We start from the raw sequence: 13965 nt of genomic DNA on the forward strand, positions 1-13965 counted from the left end.
TTAATGCTGAAAAGGAAATGTGAACATTACCGTGAATGTTAAAAACATGTATCCAATGCAACAGATCATCAATAAACATTTTTATAATGATCTAAGGTCACTGATTGTCCTAAACATTTGTGGAAAAACTAAACGCAAAACTTACGCATCAGATATGACAGTGATTGAATTCTTGAGTTCTTCCTCTCTGGATGAAGAGAAGGACAAATCAGACAAACTCCCAAAAACATCAACTTCATAAATGTCTACAGAGCATGCTGAGTTTTGGATATTTTCCTGTGAGTGTGAGTGAGTGTAGATCTGCTTATTGTTGATGTCTCACCTGGAAGTCTGTCTCACAGGTACATTATCCAGGTCAGTGAGCGTCAGGAAGTCTGAGTTGAAGTAATGCAGCTGGAGGATACAAGCCAACAGGAACGCAGCCGGGAGGAGAATACGTGCAAACAGCTCCACTGTGTCGTAGCGCTCCAGACCCAGGTCACGAAGACTAGAGAGCCAGGTAGGATGAGGAAAAATGAGACGAGCTCATGACAAATTGAGTAACCACTCAAAAATGCAACTCACCCATCCTCTGACATGCCCATGATTTGCCTGAAGAGCCCAGACACGCTTCTGAACTGATACATGTAGACAGCTATCAACACCACCATGGAGTATCCCACCACCACCGCCCAGAACGTCTTCAGGACCCGACGCCACACATCATAACGGGTCTGAGGGGGAAAAATACAGTGTTTTCTCTGGTAGACTACAGACGTTTACACAATCGTATTGACTGTTTATATATTTAATGAAGCTGATGTCCCTTATTCAATAGGAAATAGTGAAAAACACAGTTGTTAGTTACATTTTAATTTCTCTACCCACCCTATGTGTCTGACACCATTGTGTTGCTTATGTTGTGTAAAAGATGTTGTCTTATATCATCTCCAGAGCCATTAGACATTCCTGTAAGTGCCTACCTTCGTTCTGAAAGATCAGCAGAAACATAATATGGGGAGAAAAACATGGGAACAGCAGCAAAAGAAAAAAAATGTCTGTGCTTATAAGCTTTAATCAATACTTTTAACTAAAGGAAAATAGCACCAATAAGCAATGCGCAGCCTGTTTGAGAGTTCAAAAAAGCTGCTGTATGATCCACTGGTGGTCAGGTGGGACTCAACGCATTGCAGTGTAAGATGAAACTGAAATAATAGTGGCTTATGTAATGACGTTTTGACTTCAAAATGGATTTTCTTTCCACTTATTGACCCAGGCAGTTTCCCATTTCACATAATAGTACATTTATGTCTTTCATATAACTCCTTCTATACGTTGTATAGCCCAAGAATAAATGTAGACAGTATGTTGTGGCCATCAATTAGATGTAGGATGCCCTGTATATGAAAACTGCACTGGATTAACAAAGTAAATAAATGGGGGGAAAGCTGTGGCTCTAATTATAATTTGGCGCATCTTCAAAGACTGATGAGTCAGTTCTGCATCTCACCCTGTCCATGTGTCGAAATGGGAAACACACTGAGCCTCAAATTGCACCAAATGGAGGTGAAACACCACTGCAATTTGTGTGTGTTAATGTGTGAGTATCAAAAGGTGACTGTAAGTACATTTACCAACCTGGTAAAGAACGACACAGAAGAGGAAGAGGACGATGTAGAGGATTTTGTAGACCACAACCTGAGTGAGTGAAACATGATTCACTGAATAGAAATCAAATGTGATGGTAGTTTGCATTTGATATAAAACAATCTAACATAGATGACAAAGACTGCAGGACCTGGGCTCATATACAGTACAACCATTATTCTTTTCAAATCTAAATCTTTTTTTTTTTTAGTTGTGGGATTAAAGGTTTACCCCACTATACAGTATATGTGTCAAAACCAGCTCTCAGCACCGAAATGTGGATATTCAGAACAATCACAGTTTTACTTTGTGTCTCAAATAAGCCTTTCTTTTCTTTTCCTGTTCGACATTAACATTTCCTCCCTCGCTCCCTGATTTATTACAACTTTGCCTTTTTGTTTCATTATCTCTTTGTGAATTTAAATAGTGGTGCTGATTGTGGTGTAGACCATGTTTTCTTTTATGTATTATGATAGACCTCAACCGTATTCTTATAAGTGTTTTGACCTTCTGGCTGGTTTTTTGCTTTGCTTGTGTACTGCATCTTGCTAGTTTGCCATAATGACTCATTTTAAGGACTTCAAACTCAGTTTCATACATTCAATTCTTTCCCTCACTCTAATTGAAGCGTATAACACAAATAAAACGTAAAATAGAGCTTAAATGCATTGTTTCGAACTATTTAACTGGACTACATCTAATTTCTCCCATATAAGCGTACATGTGCCATTAGATACCTTTCCAGAGAAGCTGACTACAAAGAACATGGAGCAGCAGAAGAGGATCCAGTATTTCACTAATGTCCCTTTAACTCCGGAGATCAGCAAGGCTACGAGAGGTGAAGGTTGACTTTCCTCCGCTGACCAACAAAATAGGAAGAAAAGAGGATGGAAGTTAAAATACAGAAAGGGAAAACAAGAAGAAAGCATTCATTGTTTGAGGAGGACTGCATTTAACTTGTCTCATTTCAATTTATTCATGCACATATTCAATAATGTTCAGATTTAACATTAAGCTAGAGATATGAAGCAATGAAAAAGTTAATTACGCGGCACAACTTTGACTTCATCTAAAGATTCAGCCTTCATGCTCTGCTCCTCTCGTCTCTCCGTCAGCTGTTGACGAAACATCAGCCAGAAGCTGAAGCTGTAGAAGACCTGAGGCGCACACAGGAAGTCAAAAGCAAAAAAAGAAAAAGAAAAAAAAATCAATCTCCAAACAAATAAACACAACCTTCGAGAATGTTTAGTATGTGTGACATCGTTGTGCTGTGTGAAAAAGCACAGCGGTCAAAAGCCACAAGTCAGTAAACACTGTTGCAAAAAGTTGCTTTGTATCAGGAGACGCTTCATTTTTATAAATATTAAAAATGTAAACTGACCTGCAAAGACACTGAGAGCCAAATGTATTAATTCACCTTTTATGTGAAGGGATCCTGCATAAAGCCATTTGGTTATATGCTATTCAGAGGATGAGTGTATTTGTTTGTGTGTCATTCTTGACTTGTTGAACTGGTGCTTTGGTCCCCACTTCCCTGTATGATTAAAATAGTGGGCCCCACTCAGAGCTAGTTGGCTTATTAGGCAATATAGGCAAATGCTGAGGCCGCTGCGGCCTCCAGGGGGCACTACAAAATCAGAGAAAAATTCACCTTCAATTATATGAAAACTTACATTGTTTTGAATGTGAAGCAATGTCGAATTAATATGACTACAAATGACAATACCAAATAATGGTCACGTTATTGGCCATTCCATCATTGTTTGTGTTTTAATTTACTTATGAACTGAACTTGAAATTTTGAAAAATGTTTAACATGAAGACAGGGAAACATTCAGAGCTAAGTGACGCATAAAAATTATGTCAAAAACAAACAAAATAATCTTTTTATCATGAGATAATTCTCATTGAGCAAAATTCAAGTCAACTTATGTGTCGGCCCTCATTTTTAATGTGGCCCTTTTGGAAGATAAGTTGCCCACCTCTAATTTAGACATATAGGCCACATGTGAACAGGCTGTTGTGTCAAAGGAAATTATAATTTGAAACTTTTTGACTAATGCAAAGCAAAATGCATTGGTGTTACCCCGGGATTTCTCTGTAGATTTATTTGTCCATAAATTCAAAAATAAAGTGCCCACCAGCGACTGAGAACTTTCTAAGTCTGGTCAAATTGCAAAGAAAGTTAACGCGAGGTTCAGTTGTTTCTTGTCACTAGTCTCACCTTGGCCCCCAGGTGGACACAGGGTGCAGGGTGGTAGCTGTTCAGGTCGAAGTCCACTATGACTGTGGGGGGAAGCCCGGGGTACAGCTCGGCCCGGCTGAGGCGCAGGCCACTCAGGAAGCCCAGCATCAACAGCACGGTGCCGTAAATAGCGAGAAATGGAGCGGACATCATGGCGTACCGCCGCCGGTCTCTCATCATCCAAATGATGCAGGACCACACGAGTAGGGCGAAAGTCAGCCAGTTGTTGTACGTGATGCTCCACACCTAAATATGAACATATCAATCAGATAGTGGCAATAATACGAAAAAGTCAGCTTCGTTGTGTAAGCTAACCTTTGTTATGATTCAGCTCAGCTTTATTAACCCTTCAATAAAGCCTCGGCAGCCCATTGGGACTATGTACTCCTCACAAGACATTATGATAAGGATATCTGTCCACATGCACAAACGTGCTTGCCTTTGATGCTCCAGTTAGAATAAAACTCTCTTAGCCCAAAACCGTGGCTTAATGGAAATACACTTTCTCTCGGGTGTGATGAATGAAACAGCAGGGAAACAGTCTGAAACAGTCTGTTGGAAAACCAAATAGCCAATAAATATGCAAAAGGCCCATTTCTAAAATCGCCTTCCTGTCAAACAAGGGAGAAAGTCGTTTTTGACCAGCTCTTCTAACGTCAGGTTTTAATCTCGGTGATATGGGGTCCTCCAGGGCTCTATCTTGGGCCCTGTTCATTTTCATTATGTGTCCTTTCATTCATTCATTTTCTTCCGCTTATCCGTTTCTGGGTCGCGGGGGTGACAGTCTGAGCACCGTCACCCAGATCACATCGCACCATTTAAGAACCTTCCTGCAGGTGGTGAGCCCACGGGAAGGTGGCGCCCGGCGTGGGACACAAACCCACTACCCTGAGATTGTGAGTCTCATGCTCTACCAACTGAGCTAGCCGGGGGACTATGTGTCCTGCGGGTTCTATTTTCAAGAAAAACAATATCTCCTTTCATTGTTTTACAGATGACCATCTCCTTACACAATTCATAAATCCTCCCTCTGTTCAGGCCTGGTTAGATTGCCTAAGGGATATCAAACATGGATGGGAGTAAAATTTCTTAAACTAAAGAAAAACTAACCTGAAATTTTCCTCTTTGTGTTGATTTGACTCAGCACAAAATGTAAGGAAATGTAGAGTATGTGTGGTAGATGATTTCTGTGTTTTAGCAATGCTTCTTGGCAATAAAACTGTAATGTCGTTCATTTTTAAGCAGTTTAAGACTTCTACTTCTGTTTTTGCTTCCGCTTTAAGACAAATTTGCTTTAAAAGATTACATTTGTTAATGTCATTAAAACAACCATTTCTAAGCAACTATTATTTATTTCAAAGCATGGCAACTTTGTCATTTGGTAATCATCCATCCATCCATTTTCTCCCGCTTATCCATTTCCGAGTCATATGGGTGGTAGTCTGAGCTCTGTCACCCAGATCACATTGCACTGATTAAGAACCTTCCTGTGGGTGGTGAGCCCACGGGAAGGTGGCGCCCCGGTGTGGGACATGAAACCACTACCTTGAGATTGTGAGTCTCATGCTCTACCAACAGAGCTAGTAATTTGGTAATCATTAAAATAATATTAACACTGAAGTCAACAATTGAATAAAGAGAGCTGGTGAACCTACTACAGGTTATGAATCAAATCATTTGGGTTTTCCATCTTGCTTGGACTTCAGCCCATGTGAATTTGTGCTTTTAAGTTTTCATTCTAACTTGTGAGTTGAAAATCAAATTATAGATTTGACAGTAATGCAGAAGCAGCACATAACTGTGTAAACAAATCGCTCTCTATTCGTTCGACAGTATTGCATTATCAGCATTTTTCTTGATTCTATTTTTTTTGGTTGTTGTTTGGAAATCTCAGCAGCCTCTCCCTCTGCCGGAGGTAATATATGAACCATCATCACCATTGTTCTTAATATACTTTTCAGACTCACTTTTTAATTGTCCCCGTACACAATTGTTTAAATATCAAATGTCCTTTTGATAAAACATTACAGAATATGAAGTCGTTGTGTTATGTGTACATAAAAATAGGCCCTGAATGTTTTCAACCTCACAGCATCCTGCCTCCGTTTACAATTTACAATGTCCAAACTTGTTTGAATTGATTTTGTACATCAGAGCTATGTGTTTACAGATGTCCATCCTTTCGTTGGTATCCTGTGTCAACCTTTTTTACCAAACGATATCACAGAGACCATCGTGAATTTTGTGTTTGTACTTTACCATCATGATGATGAGGGCGCTGACATAGCTGTGTTTCTGCAACAGTCGCCCGAAGATGACCAGACCACCCGGGCCTGACGGGGGAGGCAATGTCTCTGTGCAGCTCCTGACGACCTCCTCACTATTGTCCTCCATTTCTCCTTCACTTTCTGTCTCTGAAGTACATGAAAAACACCAAAACATCCCAATGAAATTTCAATGTGTGTGCAGGATAACAGAATTTGTAAGACATTTCAGGTGAGGTGTATAAAGAGCTGCTTGTGATTACCATGCAATGGAGAACCTTTTCCTTCATAGTGAGGTGGAGAGTAACAGTTCGTATAACCCGCACCTCCTAAAAGACTTCCAAGATTGTTGCTGTGAACATCTTGCCAGGACGTTGCAGTCATCAAAATCATCGGCTGAGGAAGGAGAGCGGAGTATACTGCCTCGTTTTAATGTACAGGAGGTGACAATAAAAACAAAGCAATTTCAAATTGTGCAGCCAGCATTCATGTGTCCCACCTTTTTTCTAAGTCTATTAAAACATGATTCATTGTGCAAAAACTTGCCTCATCGGGAAGATAGGTTTCCTCATCTGTGCTGCTCAAAAGCTAAAAAGGGAAAACAGTTTCAGATTGGTATGTCGTTTGAAATGCTGTCGCAAAAACAAACACTGAAAACCAAAAACTCAAGACCAACTAGCAATGCAATAGATACACTGCTCAAAAAAATCAAGGGAACACCTAAACAACACACTCGTGTGAAATCAGCTTGTCCAGTTAAGAAGCAACACTAATTGTAAAACAATTCCAAGTCCTGCAGGCAGCATGGGGCATGTCTACAACCAACACAAGTTGCTCAGGTTGTGCAGCTCATCCAATTGGCATTTGCCCGAGAACACTAATATAGGCAGATTTGCCATTGGCGCCCTCTGCTCTTCAAGGTTGAGAGCAGGTTCACACTGAGCACTTGTGACAGACGTGACAGAGTCTGGAGACGCCGTGTAGAACGTTATGCTGCCTGCAACATCCTCCAGCAAGAGCGGTTTGGTGTTGAGTCAGTAATGGTGTGGGGAGGCATTTCTTTGGAAGACCGCACAGCCCTGCTAGCCAGAGGTACCCTGACTGCCATTAGGTACCGGGATGAGATCCTCAGACCCATTGATGCTGGTGCAGTGGGCCCTGGGTTCCTTCTGATGCAGGACAATACCAGGCCTCATGTGCCTGAAGTGTGTCAGCAGTTCTTCCATGATGAAGGTATTGATGCTCTGGACTGGCCTGCCCGTTCACCAGACCTCAATCCAATCCAGCCCATCTGGACATAATGTCTGGTTCCATCCACCAACCACACGTTGACCACAGACTGTCCAGGAGTTGACTGCTGCTTTGATCCAAGTCTGGGAGGCCATCTCTCAGGAGAACATCCGCTGTCTCATCAGGAGCATGTTCAGGTGTTGTAGGGAGGTCATACAGGCGTTGGATCAGCCTGCAATGTGAGTCTCCACTTTTATTTTGAGTATGATTCCAAATCCATACCTCCATGGGTTAATAATTTTGATTTGTATTGATAATTTTTATGTTATTTTGTTCTCAACGCACTCTACTATATATCGAATAAAGACTTTCAACTGCAATATGTCATCAAGTGAGATCTAGGATGTGTTATTTTAGTGTATATTCTTTTGAGCAGTGTATATATATGTATAAACACACACACACACACACACACACACACACACACACACACACACACACACACACACACACACACACACACACACACACACACACACACACACAACCTGAATGATAGAAAAAGCTATGATGATAGTTTAGTGATTATTAAACAATAACCATCTATCAGAGTAGTTTACCTCTTGCTTATCTCCTGAAACGTAGACGACTCTGGAAAAACTTGGAGGAACTTCTGGACTTTCTATTGGACTGTCAAGGTCCTCACCATCAACTAAACCCTGCGAGGCACAGCAGCTATTAAGAGCCTGTCAAGTAAGTAAGTAAATGCCTTTTGAATGCTGCGCATGGACCTGTAGTGGTAGGTTGGCAGCACTGGCAGCCAAATCATACATAGTGGTCAAATCAGGAATGGCATGCTGTATGTAATGGTTGGAATCTCTCCAACAATTATTGGAAAAACCTGAAATGTGGCTTGTTTACCTCTGGAATAAACCATAGTTGTGTGAAGCTTTAGCTTGCGCTTTAGGAATATCAGGTAAACATGTTTTTGTGGTAGCTTTGCTGGCTTGTGTTGGGGGAAATGGTCGCCTGCTTGTCTATTCGGGTCACACAGTGCTGTAGTTTGAGTGCAGTTGGTGGATTGCATGTGTAGTGTTTGCATGTTTTCCCTGTTTCTTCCCAGGTACTCCGGTTACCTCAGGTGGACACTTGATGAAAGGGTGCACTTTCATGATAAAGTCGCAGCTCTGTAGCAGCAATGCTCACACCAAACACTGCAGCATTGCAAAAAATACTGTAGAAGGTGCTGGTGTTTAAAGTAAAAACACTCGCATTGGATAAGGGATGTGTTGATAAACCTTAAGCTAGAAAAAATAAGATATACAAAAGAAATTCACATGAGGATATAACTGTGCATGGCCAAACATATGTTTCCCCTTGTCTATTTCTTAATGTTACTTTATATAGATATATATGCATCTACAGTCTTTCTTAATTTTTCTTCCTCATAAAGTTGATATTTTTATGCATATTATTTAAACACACACACACTAACCTCCTCCTCTATGATGTGAACCCATTTGTGCAGCAGAGCCATCACTGTGTAGTAGAGCAGCAGAAGAACCAGAGGGTTGATGAAGTCCGGCCACGTAATATGTGTGTGCAGACCAAGAGAGTGCCGGTTTAAACTGTTGGTTCTGATTATTCCCGTCATACCAAACAACCTGAAAGGAGGCACAGGAAGAAGATCGAAGGGAAGAATCAAACAAGAGAAAGTGGAAGAGAGAGCTTTAGTTGGGCATCTGCAACCGTATACATCGTAAAAAGAATATCAATATTTCATATGGTTTCATAGCATCATCACATCTATATCATTCTTCATCAGTATCACCATATCAGTGCAGTCCTACTTTTCAACCACTCTTGTACCTGGCGTAGATGTCATCAGGTGGCACCAGCTGCTGGGCCAGGGGCAGCTGATAGAGGTACAGGGCCAGCAGGTGTCCCCCGCTGAAGATGGTCATCATCACACACAAGGAGCTGAAGTGAAGCATGCTGATGGAGCGGCTGAACACCCACCACCAAACCAGGCCGAGAAACACCCCGAAGTACACCCCTGAGGTGAGGGAGGGCAGCGTGATACCTGTACACACAGGTTGTAAATTCAAGAGAAAATCATTTAAATTAGATAGAAGTTTAAGCACAATGAATGCATTCATTTACTGGAGCAGTTGCAATCTACCTGCAAGTCCCAGCAGCAGAGTGACCACCACTTTCCCCGCTGTGTTCATGATTGCTGACAGCAACAGTTTCAATCCAGCTGCAAACACCATAAACTTCTGGACGAACTGTGGGGGCTCAGTCTGAACGGGCACAGTGGTCTCGTCCGAGCTATCAAAGGATGAGCCCTCGGAGTCACTTCCTCCCTCTGAATCTGTGTCAGACGTTTCCACATCCTGCCAGATCCGTGAAACCACCAAACTGATGTCAACGTGCATTAAAGTGATGACACTGTATAATCGTGACAGTAGTGCGCCATTACCTCAGGGTCAGAGGGCGGGATCCCGTTTTCATGGAGGTTGACTTGGGGCACAGGACGCAGGAGCTTTTTGCACAGTCTCAGAATAAACATTGAGGATAACAAGAGGCAGATGTCTGGGGCCAGCAGACGCACAATATTTCCAGCATCAACTGAGCTGAATCTGGAAAAAACACATTAAAAGCATTATACTACATCTTGTGTCTCTTCTTTCTTTACAAACACAAACTCTGTCTGCTGAGGAATCATTGTAACAAACAATTAGCAATTTTTTGTTGATTTGCAATGTTTGCAGTCATGTAAATTGTTTAAAAAAAAATCATATTGAAATGAAATTGATGAAAATAAATTACTTTGGGCAAAATGGAACGCTTGCATGGTTGGTTCATGGTATCAGTAACAGAGGGACTCGATGAACTGTACCTTACAATGCCAAGATGGTAGAGGACATCTTCCCAGAGGCCACTAACTGGTAACGGAAACGACAGATTAATTTACTGAAAGATTCACACTTATACAAGAAATCAGCAGGAATTATTTCAATGTGTGTAATTCCTTTGTGATTTTAGACTGTGTGTTTGGTTTTTTTCCTTGTTATTAAGGTTTAATCACAGACTTGGCCATATGACCTAGTGTCGCAGGTTTTTACCATTTGGAGGGATGTAGGCAAAGGGGATCTGCATGAAGCACTGCAGGCTCAGGAAAGTCAGACTAGTGTAGGTGAGGAACCGCAGAAACTGACCCGTGTTACCTGAAGAAAACAGAAAACAAATGAGAAACTAAAATCAAAAGACAGCGATTGTCGCGAGGCCTGTCGCACATTGGTTGGTGGCTTTAAAGTTTGATATATGGTGATTTAATGTATTAATCAAGCCTTACCAGACTCTGTGTGTAAGAGGACCACTAAACAAAATATACTGTAGCACAATAACACTATAATTATTATTCAAAATAATCAGACAGCACATTTTCACAAGTTTCAAAAAGCACAATAGATTTATTAGAGCTCATGAAAGAAATGAATTGATAGGGGGGAAAAACGTATATTTGCTATGGTTTTAGACTGAATGTTAAATATACAAAGCACTTTATGACCTCAGTCCCGCGCTTGACTATTGTAATCATGAGGTAGGAGACACTGAGCATTAATAGCTGATGTGGCTCAACATTAGCTGAGGCAGCAAATGCGTTGTTGATGTTCACCATTTTTACTAAAAGCATTGTTTCACTTAAACCTCTCTGCTTCCCAATAAGGAAGTTCCATAATCACACACACATACACACTCTCCAGAGTATAGGTGGACGCACAAAAACACACGACGCACACACACACACACGAGACATACACACACTTCTTACTCCAAGTAGAGCTCATGTGAGGGAGACAAAACGTAACTGAGGGAAACAGTTTGGGGGTTTTTTTTCGATGGAGGGGGTGAGAAGAGAAAGAGTCAAATGCTGTCAGAATGCTGACATTACTTCTTTTAATTCCTCACTGTAATTACCAGGCTATGTATAATTGATTTGAACATTCAGACCGCTTCCCCTTTACAAAGTACTCTGAGGGAGGGGTACTGATACTTTAATTCATCAGAATGTACTAATCAATACAGAGAGGGCACGCACACACACACACATACTGCTGACACACACACATTTACACAGTTTTTATTGTACAGATAATCGTGAATAGCCCAGTTTGTTAGTCTCCACAATGGACCTTTATTGAACGGACTTTATGTTGTTTCCGCTTTTTCTGTTAAAATGAAGTCATTAACAACTTAAAAGATAAGAAAGATGCAATATATTTCGGGTGTTCAGGTGCTTTCTGGATGATACTTTGTATAACGTGGATCTTAAGAGACAGCCTCGCATATTACGAAAGCTACCTGAGTAATACAAAATGAATGTTTTCGGTAATCTAAGTATTAAAGCAAAAAGGTCAACACATAACAAATCAGTTATATTTGCTTATTTCTTGATGGGACACCCAGTGAACATGACGTATGCAATATGTACGCCATACGTAATGAGCCATAACCCATTGCACTGCAAACTTGTGGGCTCTTAGTAGGAAAAAAAAAAGCAGATTAATGCAGAATGTAGAGTTTTTACCAAGTCGACTGAAAGTCAAAGGTGAAGCCGTGTCACAGAAACGCTGAGAGATTCAAGAGCGATAAGAGTCGCTGATCATGACCATGTAACAAGCCGATCTCTCACCACAGATATATTCTAATTGAGCAGAACTGAAATGAACCCTAAACAGCAGTTCATGTGGCGTCTCAAGAAAACTACATGTCACCTCTTGTCTAGTCAAAAATATGTATTGCAATGTTGAAAAAAGCATCAGACAATGAAGAAGAAAGTGACGGTGAAACATGAGTCTGAAAAGAGTTAGAAAGCATCATCCTGGATCCTCAGTGTGATCTTTAAGTATTATGTAATGGATGTACGACTTTTCTGGACCCCAGGGAGAACAGTTGTCACTACTCTAGCTCGGATGCTCAAACAATAAACGATCACATTTCTAAGAGTTAACAGTAAGAAATTATCTGCACAAATTAAATCTACTTTAACCTTAAGGCTTTTTCACTGAGTTTAACAACCGAAAATAACAAATTAACATTAAGACAAAACAGAAATCAGCATTACACATGAAAGCACACAAATAGAACAATCAATTTTGAATGAAAATATTTATATATTATTTTTTGATGTTATTTCACTGTGACTGGAAATTCCAAAAAAATTACATTACCATTTTTTTTCTGTAGTGCCTAAAGTAAAAAGTGAGTTGAATTTTAAAATGAGTTCAAAGATGTGCAATGTAGCTTTGGCACATCTCTCACCTCTCATGGTGACAAGAGTCGGGTTCGGCAGCAGCGGCAAGGCGAGCAGAAACAAGAAGTACACCACTGACAGGCCATTGAAGCGGAATGAAGAAACTGAGGTGCAGAGAAAACAAAATACCAGTTTGATCAAAAGTCTCTGAAAATAGATTTAAAAAGCGATGCTATGTCATTTTTAAACAATATTTCATTCATATTGTTAAATATTCTCATTCTGCTTCAGCAAAAATGTCCAAAACTTAAAAACCCGACATGTATTTTGGATTCGAAATGATTTTGAGTAACAACAGGAAATGTCATCCAAGCAACATCATGATATATACAAATACCTCACAAAAAATAATATGTTATAAACAAATGATCACCACCTTCTACAATAACAACAGACTAGGGAACAAACTACAGCAGGTAGAATGGTAAGTATCTTTTTTTCCATTTCACTGCTCTTAGTGGTTAGTAAAAGTTGTGTTTTTCATCCTTTAATCACAGGACAAGCAGAATAACAGCTGAAGTGAACTATATGTGTATGTAGCCAGCATGGCCCATCTCAGCCTGTAACAGGCAGCATACCGTTACTTACAATCGGCTGGAATCATGAAATAACCTAGTGGAAAGTTTCATTAATCACTGAAATTGAATACTTGTTTTTCTTTCCCAAGTACCAAATTGGAGTTGAGTTCACACAATTCATCATATCGTTGAACCACCAATTATAATTTTCACCCAAAAATAGCACTTTGACCTATAAGAAGATTCTCACATAAAAATTCCACAAAAGTTTAGAAATACAGCGCGACACAAATGTCTTTTCTAGGATTACAGGTATTAAATGGACATCAGCTCACCGGCCAGCAGCAGCAGTGGTAGTAGTAAGTTGTAGAGCATCCCCACTGCGAGGTCCCCCGCCATGTCCAGTCCTCTGTGGCAGAGACACCCGCACAGCTTCTTCAGAGGTGATCACCTGCCAGACGTCCACACAGACGAGCAAAGGTCTCAGAAGCCAGGAGGAAATGTCCAACCTGCTCACACATTTCTCAGAAGATTATCTCTGCAGCCCCGGTCAGAGCATCCTTCAGCACAGCAGTGAAAACGCTGAAAATTGAGCAAAAGGTAAAACACAGTAAAACACAACAAGACTGAGATAAAGTCAGTGTAAGATTAGAATGGACGGATGAATATCTCCATTTGAAAGTGTGCGTCGGAAAAAGACTGCCTTTGCTCTTTGCTTGTATTTCTGTCACACCCTCCATTCCCTCACCTCTCTCTCGCTCT

General features: G+C 40.7%; 1 protein-coding gene across 1 annotated transcript in view; it reads right to left on the reverse strand.

The window, feature by feature from the left end:
* LOC308113632 (piezo-type mechanosensitive ion channel component 2) overlaps window positions 1–13602 on the reverse strand; it is a gene marked incomplete at both ends in the record, with an annotated part of 31926 nt that extends 18324 nt beyond the window's left edge. The window contains 18 exon segments of the mRNA XM_080470026.1: window positions 323–487; window positions 565–713; window positions 1618–1677; window positions 2364–2485; window positions 2675–2783; window positions 3851–4117; window positions 6131–6279; window positions 6399–6531; window positions 6682–6723; window positions 7986–8077; window positions 8857–9029; window positions 9235–9448; window positions 9548–9761; window positions 9848–10007; window positions 10268–10313; window positions 10494–10595; window positions 12694–12789; window positions 13539–13602. Of these exon segments, the coding sequence (XP_080326152.1) occupies window positions 323–487; window positions 565–713; window positions 1618–1677; window positions 2364–2485; window positions 2675–2783; window positions 3851–4117; window positions 6131–6279; window positions 6399–6531; window positions 6682–6723; window positions 7986–8077; window positions 8857–9029; window positions 9235–9448; window positions 9548–9761; window positions 9848–10007; window positions 10268–10313; window positions 10494–10595; window positions 12694–12789; window positions 13539–13602 (2357 nt within the window).
* Window positions 13603–13965: the final 363 nt, after the last annotated feature.

The sequence above is a fragment of the Lipophrys pholis genome (assembly GCF_963383615.2).
Source record: "Lipophrys pholis genome assembly, chromosome: 8".
Classification (NCBI taxonomy): Eukaryota; Metazoa; Chordata; class Actinopteri; order Blenniiformes; family Blenniidae; genus Lipophrys; species Lipophrys pholis.